The following is a 24,944-nucleotide window of genomic DNA, read 5'->3' on the forward strand; positions in this document are numbered from 1 at the left end:
TCTTAGAAGTGTGTAGAGTTGCGCTGTCCAATATGGTAGCCACTGGCCACATGTGGATACTGAGTGCTTGAAATGGGACTGGTCTGAACTGAGATGTGCTATGCATGTGAAATATACACTGCATTTCAAAGACTTAGTTAAAAAAAAAAAGAATGTAAACCGTTTCATTAATAATTTTAATATTGATTGCATGTCAAAATGAAAACTTTTGGATTTATTGGATTAAATATATAATTAAAAATAAGTTTTCTTATTTCTTTTTATTTTTTAGATGTGGCTACTAGAAAATTTTAAGTTACATATATGGCTCATGTTATATTTTTATCAGACAGCACTAATATAAAGAGAAAATAAGAGGACTAAAACAGAACCCATGGGAATGTAACTTTTTTGGAGTTTAAAATTTTAATTTAGAAAGTAATAGATGTAAATAGATTTTTTAAAAATAAGCCTACAGATGAGTATGAAATGAAAAGTAAGAATTTCTCCTACCACCGCTAATATCACTGGTTTCTCACTTACTGTCTCTTCCAGGAATATGTGTACCTATATAAAGACATTTAATACAGGTGGGCTCAGACTATACTCACTGCTTTGTACCTTGCTTTGTTCAGTAGCATATCTGAGAGAGCATTCGTAAAACGACACGGGGGGTCTAACTTCACTCTGACGTCGTCAGCCTGGGTGCCTGGGAGAGCTGTGGTTCACACCGTTCCCAGGCGCTCTTCCCAGGCACTCTTTCTGGCCGCTCCCTCACCTCGGATGCTCCTTTTCCTTCCTTGTCTGTGGTGACTTGTCTCATCAAGTTATTGTTCCACACAGCCTCTGAGATAACCTATTTGAATTCTTCCCAATCTCCCAAATCAAACACTCAATACCAGGCACTTTTAAAAAGGGCGCAGTAGACCTGTTTGTCTCTGCAATGTGACTGAGATGTCCTCCAGGGTAGGGGCTGGTCTCACTCGTCTTTGTCCACCAAGTGCCTGGAACACAACGTCAGCCACGTAATGGGTGTTGGATCAGTATTTTTAGAATTAGTAAATAAATGGTGAATAAGCAAAGTACTTAATTATGAGTACTCTAGAAAATGGAGCTATAAAAGTAAAAGTATAAGACAGGCATCGCATGGCAAACATTTCTATACACACTCTAGTCCACCCAGAAAAATGAATAAGATTTAAAATACATATTGGGTATATGTTTGATAGAAATCTAATGTTTGTCTCCCATTTTAAAATACTGAAAACTTAAACCAGTTGTTCATCATGATCACCCTAAATAATGCTAGACTTTTTAAATTAATATAATCAACAAATACTTGTTGAGTACCTATTAGGCAATAAGAAGTGTGCTAGGACTGAGTACAGGGCTGGATAAAACAGACATGACTCTTGCCTGCGTGGAACTTAATTCTAGTAAAGTTCAGTGGCAGATGCCTGGAAATTTCGATGTTAACTAGGCTATATAATAATGACAATAACTGCTTCCCTTTAATGACTGCTTAATATGTACTGTACTCTACACTAAATACTTTGTCTACGTTGTTTTACGTAGTACGTATTCCAAAAATATCACTGGAAGTTATTGAAGCCGCTTTTTGACATTTTTTAAATATATGGAATCTGAAGCTTAAGGAAATTAAATTCATTTGTGCTATACCAGACGTGTCCACAGCAGGTGACAGGTACGGGACAGGACAGTCTTCATACTCTGAATCCAGTGATCTCTTGCTATATCACACTGCCTCTTTAGAAGAGAATTGTGACCCAGTTAAGGGGGTTCTAGAACATTTTTGGTAGTGATCCCTTTAAAAAATAAGAATTGCCTATAAATATTGGTGGCAGACAATGAATGTGACAGATAGTTTTGCAAGACAGAAGACCACTGTGACATGAGTAGCTGTGCACCCCTCTTTGAACATTCAAGTAAATGTTTACTAAAACAAATGTCTGTCTTCATGTTCTATAGTGTTTTAAACTTCACTTTCTGTGCTTGCTTCTGACAGACAAAAATCGGATCAGGAAAGTTGATGGGGCCCAAAGGAGTTTCTGTGGACCGCAACGGGCACATCATTGTGGTGGATAACAAGGCGTGCTGCGTGTTTATCTTCCAGCCAAACGGGAAGATAGTCACCAGGTTTGGTAGCCGAGGAAATGGGGACAGGCAGTTTGCAGGTACACTTGATGGTAATATGTAAACCCCCTTTTTTATGCTTCTTCTGCTCACATTTGCATGATGTTGGAGCATGTTGAAGACACCTCGTCCCCAGTGTGTTTGCTGGCTTTGGGAAAGATATTGGGGATAAAATCCAAGCAAAAGCATGGTTAGATGCTTCTCAGTTACTCCGCCCGCCATAAGTTGAACTGCAGTCCATGTGTGGTCTTTATTGGTGGCAGTTTACAACTCAGAAGTCTAATCTTCAAATACTAATAGTAAATAAAATATAAATTTTAAAATAAAATATTTTTTAAATAAAATGTTTGAGGAGCAATGGAGTAACTCCTATTTCAGTGTAGCTGTAGCTTTATTTAAAGAGCTTCTGAATGAGAATTTTTTTTACCTTTCTAGGTGATTATAAGAGAGCAGGAGTTTAGAATGTTTGCTGAGCACAGGAGGGCAGTCTCTTTACTTCTCTTTTTGGTGTACCACTTTGCAGTCACCAGCTTACTTAGTTTTCACATCTGCAAGAAGAGGCTGAAAACAGTTTATTAAATTTTCTTTTTGAAAGGATGCTTTTGGCATTTCATATTAATTTGCATAATCTTTCTTTGTGCTTTGTCTCCAGTTCTGCCAGGTTCTCATTGTTACCCAAAATTATAAAGTGTGGGTTTCTGCTCTACTTTTTTACAAAAATGTTTTTTACAAAAAATATTACTTATTGGAGTCTTTTTCCCAGCGCTAAGAGTTATCATGTCTTTCCTCAGTGGGAGCTGAGGTCCCTAAAATGACCAATGTGCTCAGGGAAGCTGGCAGATGTGACTTTCAGATGGTGGTGCCGAGAATGAATTCTGATGCTTCTTGCTTATTCCACTACCTTAGGGCTGCTGCTAACTTAAGTTGATCTGAAAGAAGGCAGAGTAGACAGTCACAAGTGTAGAATGACATAGGATCCACGTTATCTGGAGCCACAGGTCTAGCCGAGTGACCTTTCAAGGACTGAGTCTACAATTCTTTGTCTTCTCTTAAATAACTAAATTAATGTATTAAGTTTCGTAACTGCTGTGGTATTATAATCATTTTTGTTGTTATAGAAGGTCATCACATGTTTCTTTCCATCTTTATTGCAGGTCCCCATTTTGCAGCTGTAAATAGCAATAATGAGATTATTGTTACAGATTTCCATAATCATTCTGTCAAGGTAGTATAAACATGTCAATTGTTGTTAACTTTTAACTGCTTTTATTGAGAAATCGGCTGGCAGAAAATAACGCAATACTCAGATATGCAAGCTGGATCTAAAGGAGTTAACCTAAAAGAGGAGATTTTGCTTCTTAAAGATGCACGTTCTAATTTAGACATAGAGACTTTGGAGAGTCAGAAAATTGATCGAAATATGGTGGCGATACATTTCTTAATTTGAAACTGGTGTAATTGGATGAAAAAGCAATTGCTTGAACTTAGAGAGGCTTTCTGAAGCTTAATGTTGTATGACTATTCAATAAATCAAAACAAGATGACTTTTTCGATTTTCTGCAGCAGAAGGCCTTTCAAACAAACTTTGATATTAGAATACTGCTACAACAACAGATTTTGGGAGGGAAATAGCCCTAGCATACATTCATGTAGCATATTTCATAGTTTTTGAAATGCTTGCACACCCTTATGTTCCTTAGAAAACAATGCCCACCTCCCTCCCCCAGATAGTACAATACATCTTTCTTACTAGGTATGGGGGAAGAAAGATTTGACTTTCATTATACGCAAATTAGGAAATAATAAAGTGGTTCAAAACAAATTTCTCACTTACTGAGACGAGAAAATGTTGAGTAACATTCTAGACCAAGCTTCTCAAGGTGAGATGCATGTTCCACTGAAGGTATACCAGGTGCTCACGGGCAGTGCACTGGCTGACATTTTTATTTTAAGAGTTCGGTGTTTGTTTTTAGGATTACCTTCTGTTTACATCAAGTGATAGTAGTTTGCACATATAGAAGTGATAGAAAGTTCTCCTTGTAAGTAAATTCATTTAAATTTTTTAAAGTGAGGCATCTCAAAGGAAGGATGAGGAAACAGCATAGATTTTATGCCAATGACTAAAGTTTGCACTTAGAGACAACCATTGAGGAACCAAAATTAGAAACAACTTATCAGTGTTGATAATGGGAATAGCTAGATAGGGATAGGAGTTTAACACCCTAAGAGAGGATGCCCACCGTTGCTTGCTTCTAAGGCTCTTCCTGCCATGTTGTCTCTCCATAGTTACTTCCATAGTGGTTGAGCTCCATCCTCATTGTCTCCACCTCCCTCAGTGTCCATCAGCTGCATTCTCTCTCTCTCCAGGAGGTGTCATGTTAAAAGGAAGAGGACAGTGGGAAAACTCTGTGGAGGAGGAGGAGGAGGGAAACAGAGAGCAAAGAGGCAGTAGGGGCTGGCTTGTGACCAACCTCCCAGGGAGCTCTAACAGTCCTGTGTGATGAGCATAACTATAAAAGGATAACACAAGCTGTTATCATACTTCCTACCCTCACTCACTTTATAGAGGAATCATTCAACTAGAGGGCATTCAACAAGAAGAAAACCTATAGAAATCCTAACAGTGAAAAGGCCAGTGAAGCCTGGCATCGATGCTGCCCACTGCCCACCAGAAGACAATAACATTAATCAAGTTGCTCTTTTCTACTAAGCACAACTGTGGCGTCAGGGTCTTTCCCGTCCCAGTGCTCCAGGCAGCCTTTATGAATCAACTGGCATTGGTATGTGGGATGATTCCTATTTACCAGCCCTGCTGACACTGTAGGAGGAAATAAAACATATGTAAGTAACCAAAATGCGAGGCAGGTAGCAATAACTGATTTGTTAAAAATAGGTGCATGTAATGTCCTATAAGTATCCAGAAGAAATGAGAAGATTTCCATAGCCAAGACTATCAGGAAGACTGCCAAGTGGGGGTGGTATTTGAGGGGAGCAGAATTTTGAAATCAGAAAAGGATTATCATCAAAGTGTTAAAAACTTGTTATAAAAAGCAAAGCTGTAAAAATGATTTGAGCTCATACTTCTGCCTCTTAATATGTTTTTATCTGAATAATTTATAAGTAATTAAGTGACATTTTAGATGGGAAAAATAGGAAATATGAGAAATTTATCATTATTAAGATTCTGGAAACACTTCAAGTTTTCAGTACAGTAGAGGTAGATTATTTTAGTTATTTAAACTCAATATCCCTCTTATTTAAGAAAACCGGTCATTTTGTTTTTCCTCTTCTCTTCGACAGCTGTTGCCATATAGCTTTTATAGAATAGTTGGGCTTTTGCTTCCCATGTAACACAGGGCAGCTAGCACTGGTTCTAGATTCAGGTCACTTCTCTGTTGGTGAATGTAAAAACCGTACCTATAGGTCAGGGCTAATAAGTGGTCTGGTTAGTTCTTTAGCTACCTTCAGTATATATTTTCTTTTCATTGCAAAACAAGTAAGACTAAATTTGGCATTGTCCATTATTCCAAAATGTAGCAGAAGCTCTTAAGCCATTTGGATTATGCCAAGGAAAACATACTGGCTCAGAGAGAGAAACACAAACAAACAAGATTATTTGCACGACTTAAAAAGAGAAAGGTCAGAGAGTAATCAGTTGTGTTCTCACCAGCATACAAACACTTCCTTTGGTCTCTAAAACTAGAATGTTTTATGTGAAAGGAGACAAAAAGAGTCAGGAAAGAGATTTAAAACATGACATCTTATAAAAGCTGGTTCTTGCCTCTGTCTTTTGCGAAGAACCAAAGAGGTAGCTTGCTTTCTTGGAAATTATGTAATTAATTCAAGAATTGGTCATGACTCTTTTTTTTTTATCTTAAAGAAGTTTAGCCTTTAGAGATGGAAGTGTCTCACTTTCCCAATGTACATAACTAGAAGAAACAGAGTCATTTTAATCTTTCATGATCTCAGGGATGGCAACAGGAGATCATCCTCAAATTAGATTTGTGCTCAGATACAGTGAACTCTCTCAGGTCCACATTTTAGGAACCCTTACTCTCAGGGTGCCTTGCATAGAATACTTTCTGATTTGTTAATGAGTATTTCTACACAGGTAGGCTTCATGATAATGGAAGCTTAAAATAATATCCTGGAGAACCATTTCAGAACCATTAAGTATCATCTGAATCATCAAGATAAAATTAGGCTTACTATAGTCTTATCATTAAACACATTAAAATTTTAATTCTCTCAAAATTAATCATCTGTATTTGATATATACACGGTGACACTCCATTCATAAGAATATTTAATTGACCACAACAAACTATTGCTTGACTATATCAGATATTAGAGAATTTGCTTAAGAGTTCTGTTTGGCCCCCCACTTCTGTCAGCCTCCCTTCTCTCAGTAGGCTCTATTTATCAAAGCTTTAGGGTCGTATAAATTCTCTATTCTAACTGAAATATATTCTGAAAAAATATTTGTAAAAATGTCCTTATTCCTCACTCACTGCCATTACACACACACACTCACCTGCACACGCACAATGACACTGAATCTCCACTGTTGTAAGTGTGAAGTCCAGCCTACTCTTACTTGTTACGTTGACTTAATAAAATGGTGATAAATGCTGAGCATCTGGCCTAACAAAAAGCTCCCACTCTCTGATCGAACTTGGAGTCATCATCCATCCTGTTAGAAACATAATGCCCGTTCTTGAAATTAGCTATTTATTTAAAGGCAGAAAGAATAATGTTGTTGAAAATTATGGTTCTGTTTACTCATACTACCTTATATTTGTACATATTTTATAATTTATAACAAAAGTATTTTTCACATAAGTATTTAATAGCCAGATATAAGCTGGAAAAAAGAAATGATTTAGCAAATGCTAAATCAGATTTATACAGTATGTTGGGGAACCGCAAGGGATAGGGGAGTCTAGTTTGTAGATTTCTTCTTCTAGAATGTCCTAAATTATAGGTCTTATTATAAAAAACCTGCTCAGGTATTTTTAAAATCCATAATGTTTGCTCAACTATTTTAATTTAAAATAAAATAATTTTAAAATATTTCATACAGGTGTTTAATCAGGAAGGAGAATTCATATTGAAGTTTGGCTCAAATGGAGAAGGAAATGGGCAGTTTAATGCTCCAACGGGTGTGGCAGTGGATTCGAATGGAAACATCATTGTAGCAGACTGGGGAAACAGCAGGATCCAGGTAGATTCAAATGCTAATTTGTTTGTTTAGAGTGATTGGTATTTGTTAAAAGAGAGGAACTGGTTCTCTCCCAACCTGGAATGTTTTCCATTCTTCATTGGTTAGGTAATAAGACCATAGATAATCTCACCAGAAGTACCAAATTCAGCAACGTGGAGTACGAAAAACGTCCACGTGTTACCAGAGTGAAATCCTCTAAATCAGGGATTCTTAACATGTATCCCACAGACCCCAAAAGTGTTTGTGGATAGAATTCAAGAGGTCCACTGAACAAAAATATCCCATTATTATTTTTTATATCTTCTAACTGAAAATTATTATTTCCTTTAATTATGAATATAGGCAACAATCACAGTAGCTTTAGTAATGTCACCAAGAGAAGTCACAGATATTTTCATATTACAGTTGCAGACATCTCAAGTTATCATTGATGCTCATCACTACTTCAGAAGTACAGTCATTGTGAGACCCATCACTATTTCTCATTATTTAATATGTTAATTTACAAAGCGCACGTTACTGTATCACAATTTTGTAACATTTTGATAACTGTATTTTAATGTGATTGTTTTCCTTTATAATCCCATGGTTTTGTTGTATGCATTTAAAAACAGTATTCTGTTAAATAACCGCTCAGTCAAAAAGGAAGTCTCAAGGAAAATTAAAAAATATATTGGACTGAATGAAAATACAAATACAGCATATCAAAATTTGTGGAATGCAGCTAAAACAGTGCTGAGAAAATTTTTTCCCCAGCTATATTGAGATATAATTGAAAAGTTTAAGGTGTACAAAGTGTTCATTTGATACACATATATATTGCAAAATGATTACCACTATAGCATTAGCAGCCCACACCTCCATCACGTACATAATTACCATTTCTTTTTGGTGGTGAGAACATTTCGATCTGCTCTGTTAGTAACTTTCAAGTACATAATACCGTATTGTTAACTACAGTCAATACAGTGTAGTTAATTATAATCACCATGCTGTGCACTAGATCCCCAGAACTTATTTCTCTTCTAACTGGAAGTTTGTGCCCTTTGACCAACTTCTCCCCATTTCCCCGGCCTCCCATTCCCTGGTAACCACCATTCTACCTGTGAGAGAAATTAATAGTACTAAATGCTTACGGTAGAAAAGAGGAAGAGTCTCAAATCAATCAGAAGAGTCTCAAATCGATCATCTAAGCTCCCACCTCGAGAAGCCAGAAAGAAAGGAGCAAAACAAACTGAAAGCCAGCAGAAGGAAGGAAATAGTGAAGGTGGTATCAGAAATCAGTGAAATTCAAGACAGAGAAAGAGAGAATATCAATGAAACAGAAAGTTGCTTCTTTGAAAAGATCAATAAAATTGACAAACCTCTAGCGAGACAAAGAAAAAGAGAAAAGGCACAAAATACTAGTAGTGTTACAGACCCTGCAGGCGTCAACAAGATAATAAGGAAATTCTACGAACAATTTGACAACTTAGTTGAAATGGACCAATTCCTCAAAAAGTACAAACTCTACAACTCACCCAATATAAAATAAATAATTTGAATAGCCCTACAACTATTAAGGAAATTTAGTTTATAATTTTAAAACTGTCCAAAACAGAAATCTCCAGACTCCAGTGGTTTCACTGGAGAATTCTACCAAATGTTTAAAGAAGAATTAGCAGTTCCAGAAAATAGAAGACAAGAGAACACTTCACAATTCACTTTCCAACTGATGCCCTGATAGCAAAAACCAGACTAAGACAGTACAAAAAAGAAAACTACAGACCATGTTCTTTGTGGTTATAGATGCAAAATTACTTAACAAAATATTAGCAAATAGAATTCAGCAGTATATACAAATCCTTCCATGACCAACTGGGATTTATTCCAGGGATGCAAGGCTGCTTCAGTATTTGAAAAACAATCAGTGGAATCCGCCATATTAAAAGGCTAAAGAATAAAAATCACGTGATCATATCAGTTGATGCAGAAAAAGCATTTGACAAAATTCAGTACCAATTCATGATTAAAACAATCTCAAAAAACTAGAAATATACAAGAACGTTCTCAATTTGATAAAGAACATCTATGAAAACCTATAGATAACATCATACTTAATGGTGAAAGCCTGAAGCCTTCTCCTCTAAGATGAGGAACAAGGCAAGGATGTCTGCTCTCACCATTCTTATTTAGTGCAGTAGTAGAAGTTCTACCAGCAAAAAAAGGAAAGAAAAGGAAAGAAGCAGCTTACAAATTAGAAAGGAAGAAATTGAAACTTTCTGTATTTGCAGATAACATGATTGTTTATATAGAAAATTGAAAGGAATCTACAGATTTCTAAAACTAGTAAGCAAGTTCAGCAAGGTCACAGCATACAAGATCAACATACAAAAATCAATTGTATTTCTCTATAGTACCAACAAACACATGGAAGCCAAAATTAAAAATATAGTACCATTTATAATTGCTGGGAAACGTGAAATATTTAGGTGTAATAAGAAAGCATGTCTAGTATTTAGATGCATAAAACTATATAAATGCTAATGAAAGAAATAAAAAATGATCTAAATAAATGGATAGATATAATGTGTCTGTGGATTGCAAGACTCAACAAAAATGTCAATTCTCCCCAAATTGATATACATGTTTAACACAAAATCCCAGCAGGAATTTTTGTAGATATAGACAAAATTATTTTAAAATATATATGGAAAGGCAAAGTGACTAGAATAGCTAAAACAATTTTGAAAAAAAGAAGAAAGTGAGAGGAATCACTCTACCTGATTTCATGACTTATTATATAGCTATTTTATAGCTACAGTAATCAAGACGGTGTGATATTAATGGAGGGATAGATCAATGGAACAGAATAGAGAATCCAGAAATAGCCCCCACACATGTACAACCAAGTGATTTTTGACAGAGGTCCAAAGGCAATTCAATGGAGGAATGACAGCGTTTCAACAAATGATGCTGGAGTAATTAGGCTATGCATAGAAGAAAAAAATGAACCTCACCTTATATAAAAAAATTAACTCAGAATAGATCATAGATTTAAATGAAAAATGTAAAACTATAAAACTTTTAGAAGATAATATTTTAGGAGATTAACTTTTAGAAAATTTCAAGAGGAAATCTTTGGGACCAAGGGCATGGTGAAGAGTTTTTAGGCATGATACCAAAAGTACAATCCATAAAAGAAAAAATCAATAAATTGGAGTTCATCAAAATTAAAAACTTCTGTTCTATGAAAGACTCTTAAGAAGATAAAAAGAGAAACAACAGAATGGGAGAAAATATTTAGAAACCACATATCTGACAAAGGACTTGGACCTAGAATATATAGACTCTCGGAGCAATAGTAAAATAACCAAACAATCCAGTTAGAAAATGGGCAAAAGACGTGAAGAGAAATTTCACTGAAGTGGATATCCACGTGGAAAGAAGTGTCATATCAGTAGACATTATGGAAGTGCCAATTAAGACCATGGTGAGATATTACTAGGCAGTTATTACAATAGCTAAAATTAAAAATAGTGATAGAGCCAGCCCTGATGGCCTAGTGGTTAAAGTTTGGCATGTTCCACTTTGGTTCAATTCCCAGGTGCAGAACGATGTCTGTCAGTAGCCATGCTATGGTGGTGGCTCACATAGAAGAACTAGAAGGACCTCCAACTAGAATATACAACTATGTACTGGGGCTTTGGGGAGTAAAAGAAAAAAAAAAAACAGGAGGATTGGCAACAGATGCTAGCTCAAGGCAAATCTTTCCTAGCAAAAAATATATGTGTATTGATAATGCCAAATGCTAGTGAGCATGCAGAAAAACTAGATCTCTCATACTTTGCTAGTGGCAATATAAAATGACAGCCAGCCTTGAAAATAGTTTGACAGTTTCTTAAAAAAACTAAACATAACACTTACCATACAATCCAGCAGTTGCACTCCTGGGCACTTACCACAAAGAAGTGAGAACTTATGTCCACACAAAAACCTGCACATTTTTGTTCATAGAAACTTATTTGTAATAGCCAAAAACTGAAAAGAACCAAAATGTCCTTCAATAGATTAATGGATAAAAAAACTGTGGTATATCCATACTATGGAATGCTACTCAGCAGTAAAAAAGAACAGACTAATGATACACACTCAGCAACTTAGATGCTCAAAGACATCATGCTGTGTGAACAAAGCCACTTCAAAAGATCACATACTGTATGATTCCATTTATGTAGCATTCTTGAAATGACAACATTATAGAGGAGAAAAATTAGTGGTTGGCAAGAGTTAGAGATGGTGGAAGAAGTGACATGGGTGTAACTATAAAGAGGTAGCATGAGGGAGATCTTTGTGATAATGGAGTAGTTCTGTGTGTTGATTGTGGTGGTGGTTACATGAATCTACAGCTGGGATAAAGTGATATACAGCTATACACACACATCCCAATGTTTGTTTGCTGAGTTTTATATTGTACTATAATTATGGAAGATGTAACCATTGGGGGAAAGAAGGTGAAGGGGTCTCAGGATCTCTCTGTATTTTCTTTGCAACTTCCTATGAATCTATAATTATTTCAAAATAAAAAATTAACAAATTAAATTTGAAAGAAAAATACTGAATTTAAATGTGTTTTCATGATATTGGAATAATGGTATCATGAATGGCATTTGGCATTTTGATTGGGTATAAAGCATAATAAAACTGGTTACGTTCTAGTGGAAGAAACATTTAAACATTATTCTGAGACGGGGACTGTAGTCTTTGCTAGACTGCCAGAGGGGTCCATGACACACACACAAGTTTGATTTTTCTCTAAATTAAGAACAAAACTTTTAAACCCTCAAATTAAAGAAAGACTATTCTTTTTTCTTGTTTCTCTGTGTGGACACCTGCACAGATCTGACATGCATTTACAGATGGGGCCCTGTGCAGTGCACCTGACAACCCAGAGTACACTGGTTAAATCTACATTCAGATGTCTCTGCGTACAGCAGTGGTCAGTAGTTTGAATCTGATATAGGTACCTGCTTCTCAGAAAAAGAATTGAGACCATAAATGTAACACTAAATGCTTTTATTTCTCCAATATATTCATCTTGTTTAATTATCCCAAAGAATGTCTACATTTGAAAGAGACATTCTGTGTCTAATGAGAAACAAGAAGCCAGACAGGGAACTAAGTTGACGAAGGAGTTCTGTATAGGACCACAGATGCTAAGCTGTTGTATTGTGGCCCTCATAGCACCTGCCTATTACACTGCCTTTTAAAACACCCTATGTGCCAAACAGAATGGTCAAAAGAAACCAGCCTGGGCCTTGTGAAGGAGAAGGGTTCCTTTTAATTCATCAGGGCAGAAGCTTACCAACCAAAGGAAGACCACTTCGTATCCAAGTGGACATGTTGAACCGTTGACTTCTTATAACTCACTCTTTTCTGAAAAGGAAAAAAATAATGTTTTCCCATTGCATATTAATGACTCAGGACCTTTCTCTGTGGTTTAGTTGCTGATTTTTCTCTCTTATGACTGGGGATAAAAGAGGGATGTGAGTCTGGGAGGTGGCAAAGTGAAGGTTTAGAGTGAGAAATAAGGGTCATTCATTTTTCAAGCACCATCAAGGGCCATTCTCATCAAATATGACGACTATGAGAATATATGTGTGATCTGGCAGCCAGTGGCATGCTCTATGTCAGTGACTCTGGGGCATGGAGAGCGAGAGGAGAAAAAGGAAGGTAAGTGGAGGGATTATATATGTGACAGTGATCTAAACAAACCTAGAGAGTTACACACATGCTTTTATATTAAAAACATTAGCAATAAGAGTTTACAGCTCATATTTAGTCATATTACTATAACTTTTCCTGTAATACCCTGACCTTATTTTTTTTTACAGGTTTTTGATGGAAGCGGTTCATTTTTGTCCTACATTAACACATCTGCTGACCCACTCTACGGTCCCCAAGGCTTGGCCCTGACTTCAGACGGCCATGTTGTGGTTGCAGACTCTGGAAACCACTGTTTCAAGGTGTATCGATACTTACAGTAACGGCGGGCAGCTGGACACCCCCTTACAAAGGTCTTGCACTATAAACTGGAATGGATTTCTCAACGCAGGACCAGATTATACTAGACATTTCATGCTAGAAGGAATCATTGGTGAACTTTCCAAGGTTATTTCTGAATGTAACAATTTCCTTAAAAACTGCATATCCAATTTCTGTAATTCACCTTTAGGTTTAAAAAAAAAAGAAATCTCTTCTACTGAATCTATAAAAACTGCAAAGTTTTACACCTGTGAACTATGGCTTATAGGACAGGGATTTATGTAGTTAAACTAATTTTGCAAATCAAACAAGCATTAAAAAAAAACTAGAATATTTAAAGGTATTTGTTAATCCTGTGAATGGTAGCTTTTGTGCAGAGCTTCCAAAACAAAACAAAATCTGTTGTAGTTATGTACTTTATTTATCCTCGGTCACAAGACTCGGGGGATTTTTTAACCTCACTTTTACAGTAGGTATTACTCTTGTGACGTTTTTTGGTTATCAACAACTACATATAAATTACTTTAGGAAAACATAAGACTGTCTTGCAAAGTCTTCCCAGCTGTGATTAGCAGGCCTCTTGAGTTTGGCACTTAAGAATCAATGCAAATTTCCCCCCATCCTTTCTGGGTTAGATCAAAGATCCTTTTTGTCTTTTCTTTTCTCCTTCTCTTTCCTGCTCACCTTGTGTCAAAAAACAAAATACATTTTCAGGGAAACCTGAAATTCCTAATAGTTTGAAAAGCGTATTACAATAATAATCCTACCTTTTGGTAAACAGCCCCGTTAACTCAGATTAACGCACTGGAATATGATCAAGAAAAAGTCACATTTTATGTGCCATGTTCTCACGTGTGTCTCTCCTCTTCCACTTTATGAAAGCGAAAGCTTTACCTCCTGCAAAATGTCAGCACATGTAGTAGGACACCAGTATCCTAGGACAGAGAGCCATAAGTAGCCCTTTGGAGGACGGATGGTGTCAACCAAAGGCATGTGATTGATTAATGGTTTCCCCTTAGAAAGCAAGTGGTACCAAAGTTGTGTTATCTCGAAAGCATTACAGGTAAGGGCATGTTATGGTTATTTATCATTGTCTAATGAATAGTAGAGGCATTAAAGGACTATGTATACATGATTAGGGTAAGGTAGAATGTATCATATATATATATATATATATATAGCTGAATCTTTGGTATATCGAAATAGGCAGCACTCTCAAAGACAGAAGCATCTCCAGCCTTTCTTCAGCACATTCCTTTACTGCGCAGTTTCAAGCCGTCCTGGTAGAGCGAGCCCTAAAGCAGATTTAAGTTTCACCATTTTCCAGGAATGATAGTATGGGTAGACTTTTGGACAGAAAATGGCCCTCTTTGCTTTCAAAAACAAAACAAAACGAAAAAAAAGAAAAATTGAACTTGAGTTACATTGAATCTAAACTAAGTATAAATGCATTTGGAGAAATGTCAAGAATAATTTAGTCAACTGTGGTTGTCATTGATACTGTAAAATAAGATGTGGTCTGTTTCCACTGTTTAATTTTCTACTCAGTTCTCCCAAATAGGATGTCGTGTTTGGCATTTTCAATATTGACCTTGGGCTCTTTTTCATGGAAAGCACCTTAGAAGTGTACTGTAAGACAACATTTCCCATATGTATAATTATATAAATGTGATGTTTATTGCTTATTAATTTATAATTCAGTCATTCTCTTTTATAGGACTTTTTTAAATTTAGAAGGGAAATCTAGCTACTTCCAATTGTCTATCAAATTTATTATGCCCAAATCAACCTCTGAAAAAAATTTTTCAGGAAGATTTACATTTAGGTTTAGTATTTTTTCAGTTAGGTAGAGTTTTCAAAATATTTGAGACTGTGATAAAGTTCAATAACATTTTTAGAATGTTAAACCAAGCCACTGTTTCCTAATGTCAGTGAAATAAGTCTCTGAATTTAAACATTCATATTTAATGAGTGCCTCCTAGGTGCCAGGCGCTGTTCTAGGCACTGGGGATATAGTGATAGATAAAACAGACAAAATTCCTGCCCCCTTGGGGCTTCCACTCTGGGGAGGGAATTTCATTTTGATGTTTACTAATATTCTGCATAAAAGATAAGCTAGCCTCCTGATAGCTCCTAGACTGTTTAAAAGAAAACTTTTTAAATTGGTTACATTAATTTTAGTTTATTTTCACAAAAACGTCTTCTTATTTAGATTCTGTCACAGGCTATTGATCTTAAGACTGGTTTACTTAAAGGATTTTTTTGTACAACCTTTCAGTAACATTTGTGACTTTCAAAATTAGCCAGCCGTCATACCATATCAGGCTGGATATCTCAATAGTTGATTGAATACAAAGCTAATTTTTTTACATGTCAATTTTGGCACAAACTGGAATGAAAGAATGGATACTTTGATTCAGACACGTTCCACTATCTGATACTAAAACTCATGCTATGGGCACTCCAGGAAACACTATGTTTTTTCCCCAAAAATATGTATTCATATCTGTTAAAGTATAGATAACATTTCACATTTGGATATATAATGTATTAACTGTATTTCTTGGCATATTTTAGGGGGAAAAGTGCTGCTGATAAGATAGGAATAGACAAGATTTAAATGAAATTTTGTCACATTCTATGGAAAATGGTTTCTGGTAAACTGAGAAGGATATTAAAATAAGTGACTTTTTTCTGGGCTACCACTATGGTTTGATTTCTCTTTGTCAAGTGTACAGAACCTGTCATACATTCATGATAAGTAGCACTGAAAGATTACCCATTCAAATTTCCCCTGGGCACGTATGGCAGAATACTGCCAGTTAGAATGTATAGGTCAGTGGCAATGCATTCCCTCCCATTACAGACCTCCCCTGCTGGACACGGGGAGGTAGAGAGTCACTTGACCATCCAGAAACACATGAATAAAAAGCCTTTATGACTGTTCGCCATTTTTTTTAAATGGTACTTATTATCTTGATCAAAGTTGAGTCTCCAGGAACTAAACAAGTCCCCTAGTTTCCTCATTTTAATTTACTCTTTGATTAGTTTTGAGGCAAATAAATACTACAGGTCCATGCAACTAGAACACACTTGCTTGTACTACTGAGTATACAGGGTATGTCCTAACACGGAGTTAACTGGAAGAGCAGTACACTAGCAAGTGTCTATGGATCCTTATCCTTGAAGGGTCCACATAAATGCTTTGGTAATACCTACTGAGTTAATCAGAGGAAATAGCAAATAAACATCACCTGCAGATTACTTCAAATGGAAAAAAATTTTTTTGTACATTTGGACTCTTCGTGTCCTCCCTATTCACCAGCTTCTGAAAAGGGAGGAGCATTTTTAGTTTAATCATTTAAAAACCAGACATTTCCAGGTAGGGTAAAATTGAAGCTATTTGCTGCAAACATCACTTAATTTTGCTTAAAATCGAGAGCTGTAATAACTGTTGCATTCTGTAAATGTTACAGGGTTTTAGACTTTACAATTATTTTAATATTTTTGATAACTAGGAATCTAGTATTGCCATAAAGGAAACTAAGTGCCCATTAAAGATTTGTTTGGTATAAATAAATAATCTTCTGTTTTGTTTTAAATGACAGTAAGCTACAAATCATGATGTTAAACTTTCTGAAGATGAATTGTGTGGCAGTGATTGTATGGTCTGTTTATGGAGAATGTGTGGAAGCTATTAATGTTCTAAAATAGATTAATAAATTGGCTATGTTGTTCCAATGAATGTACAGCACTTCCATTGACTTTTGAAAGCAACACAGCCTTAAACTCAATGCTTTTGCTTTATGACATGGGAATGTTCTGTCATCAACAGAGTGTATTCTTGTAATAGAATTCTTTACATCATTCTCAATTCTGTAGCCTTTCAATCCTATGTATGAGTATGAAGGTTTTTTGCTTCCTTTTTTTCTTTTTAAATTTTGTACATTCCATCTTTATAGGTCTGTTTCATACGTTTTGTGTGTAGAACACTAAGTCTTGCGCTCTCTGACATTGATACTGATATATTCTCATCATTTGTTCTTTTATGAATCAAAATGCTGACTGCCTATTTAAAGAAAAGAATGAACGCTGTGCATCAAAGTGTTTGTACATTCGTAGCTACATATGTATCACAGTATTTTGGATGCTTTAGTCTACAATAAAACTTTAAATTAATTCTGTCTTGAAACATAGGAGAAACAAGATTCATGTGTATACCTTTACCATGCACAAAATTTCAAATCATTATAATAAAGCTTGTTTTCTCCATTTCCAGGGTGAATGTTTATTTGACATATTGTTCTCTTTCTTAGTGAAGGGAAATGAAGGAATGTTCTAGAATATGTGGAAGATATGAATACCTCAATCAAACTGTTTATACTACTGAGAAAAAGCTTAGTAAAATTTTTGTTGTTTATGATGCTAATAATCTGTCAGCATTTGGGTTGTATCTTAAATAGGAATTTGGAAAATCATGACACGTCTGTACAGCACATACATTTAGAAGGTCAAATAGATCAAAATCACTATTCTTATAATCCTTAAAGAATCACAAGATGAAGAGACCTTCTGGCAGTCATGGCAGTCACATTGCTAGGGGGTGAAGGACTAGAAAGGGACCTCACTGCAAACATTGTTTTTATGGTCCAGAATTTCATTAGAATGAAATTCTTTACCATAAAAATTTCTATATTACATCAAGCTAATGGCCACGCATTTCAAGCAATACTCAAAGCATCCAAAGGACACATCTAGATAGTCCTCTGGAGGTTCCATGGTAAAGGAACCTGATGGTAAATGTACGAATAACAAGATATCACTCTGTTATATTCTTTCAAAGGAGTTAGTTTCCACGGTCTGTCTTAAATGGAATAAAACATTTCTTAAATGTTGATCTCTGTTCATAATGTCACAGTTGTCATTTTAATGCTGCCTATCTACAGGCCAGTATCTTCCCAATAAGACTTAAGAATAGATAAGCTAGGAACAGAGATGGCGGAGTGAGGCCAGCGTGGCAAGCCGGCCTTTGGGATGGGGGTGTGCCGGTTCCCGGGCAGTTGAGTGCTTCTGCTGGCCCGTACGAGGGAAATTCTGGGAAAGGTGCCTGTTTTTAGGTTTACGAGTTGGTGAAATGTTTTTAAAACTGACATGTTAGTTGGGTCCAGTTCAAATGACATGTCATAATATAAATGAATGTTCCTGATAGGCTCTTTGCTGGCTCTGGCTTTAGCAGAGCTGAAAATATCAGGAAGAACATTTTCCTTGACTTTTAGGTGCTTAGTATTCATCTCGAAAAGAAAACAGAATTCTGAACTCAGGATTTGGCGAGTATTTCTAAATTGTCTCCTGGAATGGGTAGTCCTGCTTGTTTTACATGGCCACTTTCCCTATTCTTGAAACGTGGATATCTCTTCTCTACACTTCACCTCCATGATTGGCATTGGAAAAGGCCTCTTTACTTTTTGTTCCACCCGTCAGTCAACACAGAGAATCTCCTAGGATGCAGTCATCCTGCCCACTTCTCCAGGAAGAAAGCAAATAACATGCATCTTCTGCTGCTATTTGCTTAATTGTAAAGAAATTATTTTACAAGCTGAAGGCTGATGTTTAATTTGAAACAGGTGCTTAGATGGTGGTATTTATGAATTCTTTACCTTTTGTTTGAAACAGGAAGACCAAATAAATAGCAAGTATGGATGACATCAGGGTTTTTTTTAAAATGTCTTCCAGTTTCAGCCACTATCATGATAAGCGCAGTTGAGACTGCAGCCGTAAATTCCAAATATATATTCTAATTTGAAATGAAAGATGCTAGACCATTGCATATATATCGAAATCCTGGCTTGTCCTGTGACACAGATGTACTGGATAAGAACAAAGGTCCAGTTTTGCAATAAAACGTTTGATGTGATAAAGAAGCATAAAGACAAGATAGCACAAGGTTCATTTCATATGTGAATAAACCATCACAGTCCCCGTATAAATACACATTTTTGCATGTGTAAATCCGCATTTTTGGATGAGAAGAGGGGTTTTTCTCCTAGAGAAGGAAGCTGTTGTTGATTTCTTTCTGAGAGTCTTTGGACATTTGGTATTTTTAAATGTTTTTTCATTCTTCTGAGGAAGGACCACGTTGTGCAGATGCTAACCCTATGAATGCATGCTTGGGTTGAGTGAAAGACTGGTAAAAGGAAACAGAACGGTTTTGAATGCAATGACAGAACCCCGTTCACCTCCCTAGGATGCTAGGATGCTGTATTACAAATTACTTTATTCTTTTTTTATGGAGTCTTATATAGCACTTGTGACTTGGTTTTCCATCCTAAGGCTGGGAAAAAAGGTGGCATAAGTAGTTTTTCTGCTCGGAAGATGTGGTGGACCCTATAATATGAACTGTCTTCAACCTTGGACATGGAGGTAATGGAGGGAAAAAAAGAAGATTTTCCATATAACTCCTTTCTCCTAAGAAAGAGAAGCAAAAATACCTTATGCATTTTATGGTATTTTACATTCTATAGCTCTGGTTTTTGTAAAAGCGTAACTTTTCCTTTGACCCCCCTCCCCCCCAAAAAAACAGATAAGCTCTCCATCTTGAGTGGCGTGTGGGCTTGATGCTTGTTCTTGGCTTCTCCTGTAAAGGACTCATCTTTCTTCATTGACTGTAAACAAGTCATTGCCTTACATGTATGCATACAACTTTTTTTCCCGATGTATTTATAGGCTTTTTGATTTTTCATTGTCTGTGATTTCTATTTTGCTGTGATGGAATGAACACTAACATTTATCTTAATTAGAGTATACTTTGTAAACAATGGAGGAACACAAGAAAAATTTCTTTTTTTTTTTGTTTTGAAAGAAATTTTGTTTTTTTGAGGGTTAAAAAAATCCATAATAGATTGAAAGTCTGAAAGAGGTGACCAAAGTTAGTCTTGGAAGGAGAGATGAAACAATAGAAATGAGACAAAGACAAAACACGGCCCTGCTACCTAGTACCTGTGAATATTAGTATTATTGAATCCTACTTCCATTCCTCACTTACTTTTTCTTTTAACCAGGCAGGCACCATTGCCATCACGGGCTCTCTGGAAGTTTTGAGAATCAGATTGAGAGTGGGGCATCCTGATACAGATCACTTGTCCCATGTTTTGGCATATCTGATTGCCCTTCAGGACCTCATTTCACACAAACCCAGATGCACCCCTTTCCAGAGCAGACAAAGGGTTCGATTACAGCCGCACGTGTTACTGTCTAGGTTAAGAGGCAGGAAGGGCAAGTCACATTCTATCCTCGATCCCATCCTACTTCTGTTGCTATAGTCATTGAACAAATGTCTAAGCACCAGTAGTATACCAGGCTTTGGGCTAGGTGTAAGGGAAATAAGGATGAATAATACAGCCTGTAACCTCTAAGAGCTTACGGTCTAGTTCGTGAACCAGACCAGGTAATTACAACACCATGAGCTGCTTTTATATGCATTCATTAGCAAACATTTACTGAGTCTAGTATGATCAGTCCTATTGTAGCCACTAGGGAATAACAGTAAACAAAAAAGTCCGTGTTCTCATGGAGCTTTACTGTACTTGGATGAGACTTAAATGAATATATATGTATACGTGGCTACATAATTTTTGGAGCCTGGTACAAAATGAAAATGCAGGGCCCCTCATTCAAAAAGAATGAAAAAGTTTTTTTCCTTTCTTCTGTGGTCTCTCTTCTAACCTGTGGTGGTGGTCTTTATTTGCTATTTAATGTCACGCTCCCTTGGGGATAGAGATACTCACCGGGTAAGTGCCAACCTTCACATGCACCTGAGGCCCCACACCGTGACTCAGATTCACCCCATGCTTGTGCCCAGACACCCCTCCAGGAGTGGAGGGGGGCAGGGGTTGCTGGGTGGGGCCTAGGAAGCCAGCAACTGAGAACTCACCAGGGGAAGGCAGCCAGGTGGTGTTGAGAGGGGACCACCTGTGGCCACGGCTTGGTAAAAGAGGGCAAGAGAGCATGAGTTGTCCAGGGAAGAACAAGTAGTTTGATATCGTGAGAGGAGAGAATGCTCAAGAAGAAATGAGAGATGACTCAGGCTTACAAAAAAGAGTAAGTTACTGTGTCTGTTCTCCAGGAGTTTGCATCCCAGATGGAAATATTCAAAGAGCATCAGTAAGTATGATACAGAGCAAATTAAAGTAAAAGCCATAAAAGAAGTGTTAATAAAGCATGATGGGAATTCCAAGTTACCATATAATAGATGGGGACAATCCTGCCTTATGTTTCTTGTCCCAGCAAAATTATAAATAGCAGTCTCTTCTTCTCAGACGTGTCAGGGTTTGGATGATAAATTTTATTCTCACTCAACACCAGTGTTTCTCAGCCTTTTTTCCCATTATCAGCCATTACCTAATAGCATAATCTCCTTCTAACTCAGGAGACGTGGTGTGACTGAGAGGTTGATAATGTTCACTATTTCTCCCTCGCACTTTTCTCCTCTCTTGGCTTTTCATTCTTCTACTTCTTCCTACCTTGTAAACTTTTTCCTCTGTCTCTTTCAAATGACTTGACTTTCTTTTGCAACTTCCTGAATAAAAAAGCTGCTTCTATAGGTGAAACTTTTCAGAATTTCAAGGAGGGGCCATGAGAAAGTCATCTTCAGTTTGGGGTGCATTCCTGAGAATGCAAGGGAACCAAAGGCAATGGAAAGTGTCTGGTCTCCTTGGTAGTCGTCATTCTGAAGTTTGGTATTCCAAGACTGGGGTATGCACCAGGAATCTCAGTGCACTGTGAGGACAGTTCGGTGACGTTTAGGATACAGCCACAGCTCCAATGACCAACCCTCTTTGTATGCACTGCACTCATCCTTCCCAAGAGAAGACCCATTGGGTCAATTTGTCACTGTCCAAGGCCACCTTGGGCACCTCCGAGGTGAGTGGTGTGCCTTACGTCTATCCTGTACACACTGCCTTTGCCTTGAGCACCTAACTCTGGTCTAGTCGGGCATGGCCCAGCTGACAGAGAGTTCATTTGATGGCTATGGCAAGAATCATAACTCTGGAAAGAATGCTAGGGCTTTAAAGGCACAGAGAGCACCGCCCAGAGCTTCATAGCATCCTCTCTAGTGAAATTCTGTCCTCATCACTTCCAATTTCTTTCCTTCCATAAATTCTTCCATTCTCTTGGGCAAAGAAAGATTTGTAAAGATTTTTAAATGCCCAAACTGAAAAGTGCGCTCATCTTTAGTGGCTTTTCCTCCTTTCCTGTCTCACCCTTGCTGCTTCCTCACTCCCAAATAAATTACCAGCACATTTTTGGCTCAGGCTCTGTTTTCAGGGGAATTCCAACTAAAACAGGCAAGGGATTCTGGGTTCCCAGGTCCCTGGTCTAGAAGGGAGCTTGTAGATTACAGGTGGTCGCGTTCCTTTGGCCTTGTGGACTCCTTACCAATGTGGAGGGTGTGGCTGGAGCAGGACCAAGAGGGCCCTCTACACAGCGGGGTCTAGGGCAAGGGCTGGTTGCCCAGACGGAAGGGCAGTACTGACTAGAATATAAACTCCTTAAGGGTGTGGCCTGTCTGGTTCTTCTTCACACACTATGCAGGCAGCAGATACTCAAAGTAAAAAGAATGAAATTCATATATGCTTAAGGCTTTTGTAAAACATAAATTTGTTGGATAAATGAATGTCATTTTACTATAACAGATGCTAGACGGTGGGTACAAGATCCAGATTCACGAGTACTTCTCAGATGCTGCAAATATTTATTTGCTTTCATACTTCATAACTTACATACTACATCTGCCTGCTCTATAATATTGCAAAACTTGTCTCAAGACATCTGAACGGCAAATAATTTCAGAATTCTATTGGTGAGAATAATAAATGGGAAAGCACTACTCTGTGTAAATAATTAAGGTTTTAATAAAGCAAAATATCCTTCAGTTTGTCAACTGAAAACCATATCTAGTTATCCCTAAGTTAATGACAAGACGGTGTTCTTGACAAGATGGTACATTTATTTAACACACATTTATGGCATGTTTATGATGTCAGGCACTCTGCTGGGCCTTGGTGATACCAAAATGGTTGGCTTAGGCTCTGCCACGGAAAGGAGTTTGGTATTGTATGGAAGCTGTCCAAGTAAATAGTTACAAAATGAATGTGAGGTGCTATGATGAAACTATACAGAGAGTGCCACAGGACCACAGAAGGGACGCATCTGCTGTGGGGTGGGGGAGGGGAAGCAGAGAAGAAAACAGTCCTGGAGGCTACACCTGAGTTGTCTGAAGGATGGGTAAGAGTAAGCCAGGTGAAGAAAGGCTGCTCCTGATGGAGCTGAAGAGGTATGGCAGTCTAAGAGCAGATTAAGGCAAGGCTTCCCACAAATGTCACTTACATGATTTTTGTCATATCTACATATCACAGTGGTATTACTTAATATTTTTCTTAAATACCACTTTCAGTTTTTACTAACATACCTACTTTAGCCATACCTTGAACAATAAATGAGAAATCTAGAGTATGATGTGCTCATCATACATTTTCTAGAACAGATGAAAATATATTAAATGACTACCCATTTACTGTTTTAAACATCAGCTCACGTACCATCAATCGTATCGTATTGTAATGCACTCTAGGAAAAACTAAATTAATGGAACTCTAAGCAACTCAATATATCCCTTCCCCTGCTTCCATAAATAGCAACGAGATTCAAATTCCTATTTTAGTAGCCACTCTTTATGTTTTTAGTAAAATTATACTTTTAAGTGGCTCAAAATAACGTACAATTATTTTCAAAATAACTGAGAAGTCTGAGTTAATTTTGTAGCACTTTCAGGTGAAGGGACCCGAGCTTTTGATCTGAATCCCCATCTGCTGTCTAGTCAAGAAGTAGCACATCTTCAATAGTTTTGATTTGAAATCCATTCTCTTGTTTATTAAAAAAAAAAAAACCCTAAAGTAAAACAAGCATACAAAGGGATTTTATAAAGCTGGAAAAGCAGTGGATAGCGGTTGACGAGATGAGGTGTAAAATCATGAGAGAGAAGAAATCCGCCCCAGCCTGGGCAAACCCAGACGGATGGAGGCAGCGCTTTCTCCCCCGGCAGCAGAACCGCACCGCCTCTATTTTTTAAGGCAAACTTAGACCGAGTTTCCGCTGCGCAAGAAAACGCACGTAAAAGTCAGGGCTCAAGACTTCCTAAAAACAAAAGTCACGCTCAACTCGAAGGAGAGAAGAGACGGAAGCAGCTGAGAGACTAGACTCGCCGGAACCTCGAGTCCGCCGAGCGCAGACCCCGCCCCCAGGCCAGGCCCCGCCCCCAGGCCAGCCGGCCGCTCGGCGGAGCCGCCAGGGGTCGCTGCGCGCCGCGGGGGCGAGGGTCGGTCTCTCTCCCACCTCCTCCCCTGCGCTGCTCCGCCCCGAGGCGGTGTTGGCGCCAAAATCAAACCCTCCAGGCCCCGCCGCCGGAAGAAGTGCCGCCCGCGCCATGGTAAGGGCTGAGATCACGTTCCTGGGGCCCCTACCCCGCAGCGTCCGGGCCCCAGAGCCCCTCGGCCGCGGGGACCCC

General features: G+C 37.6%; 2 protein-coding genes across 23 annotated transcripts in view; both read left to right on the plus strand.

Moving 5' to 3' along the window:
- Positions 1-13,560, plus strand: part of TRIM2 (tripartite motif containing 2) — a 151,105-nt gene extending 137,545 nt beyond the window's left edge. For all 17 annotated transcript variants that reach the window (XM_044767090.2, XM_070504929.1, XM_070504925.1 and 14 more), the window contains 4 exons: positions 2,006-2,174; positions 3,288-3,358; positions 7,217-7,357; positions 13,231-13,560. In XM_044767090.2, coding sequence (XP_044623025.1) covers positions 2,006-2,174; positions 3,288-3,358; positions 7,217-7,357; positions 13,231-13,383 — 534 coding nt within the window. In that variant the 3' untranslated portion in view covers positions 13,384-13,560. The remainder of the gene's footprint in view (positions 1-2,005; positions 2,175-3,287; positions 3,359-7,216; positions 7,358-13,230) is intronic.
- Positions 13,561-24,518: 10,958 nt separating this feature from the next.
- Positions 24,519-24,944, plus strand: part of MND1 (meiotic nuclear divisions 1) — a 77,094-nt gene continuing 76,668 nt past the window's right edge. For 2 of the 6 annotated variants that reach the window (XM_044767087.2, XM_070504932.1), the window contains exon 1: positions 24,611-24,866. In XM_044767087.2, coding sequence (XP_044623022.1) covers positions 24,864-24,866 — 3 coding nt within the window. In that variant the 5' untranslated portion in view covers positions 24,611-24,863. Of the gene's footprint in view, positions 24,867-24,944 lie in introns of all 6 variants that reach the window. The other 4 variants (XM_070504934.1, XM_070504935.1, XM_070504933.1 and 1 more) reach the window with 3 other exon arrangements.

The sequence above is a fragment of the Equus asinus genome, chromosome 3, assembly GCF_041296235.1.
Source record: "Equus asinus isolate D_3611 breed Donkey chromosome 3, EquAss-T2T_v2, whole genome shotgun sequence".
Lineage (NCBI taxonomy): Eukaryota > Metazoa > Chordata > Mammalia > Perissodactyla > Equidae > Equus > Equus asinus.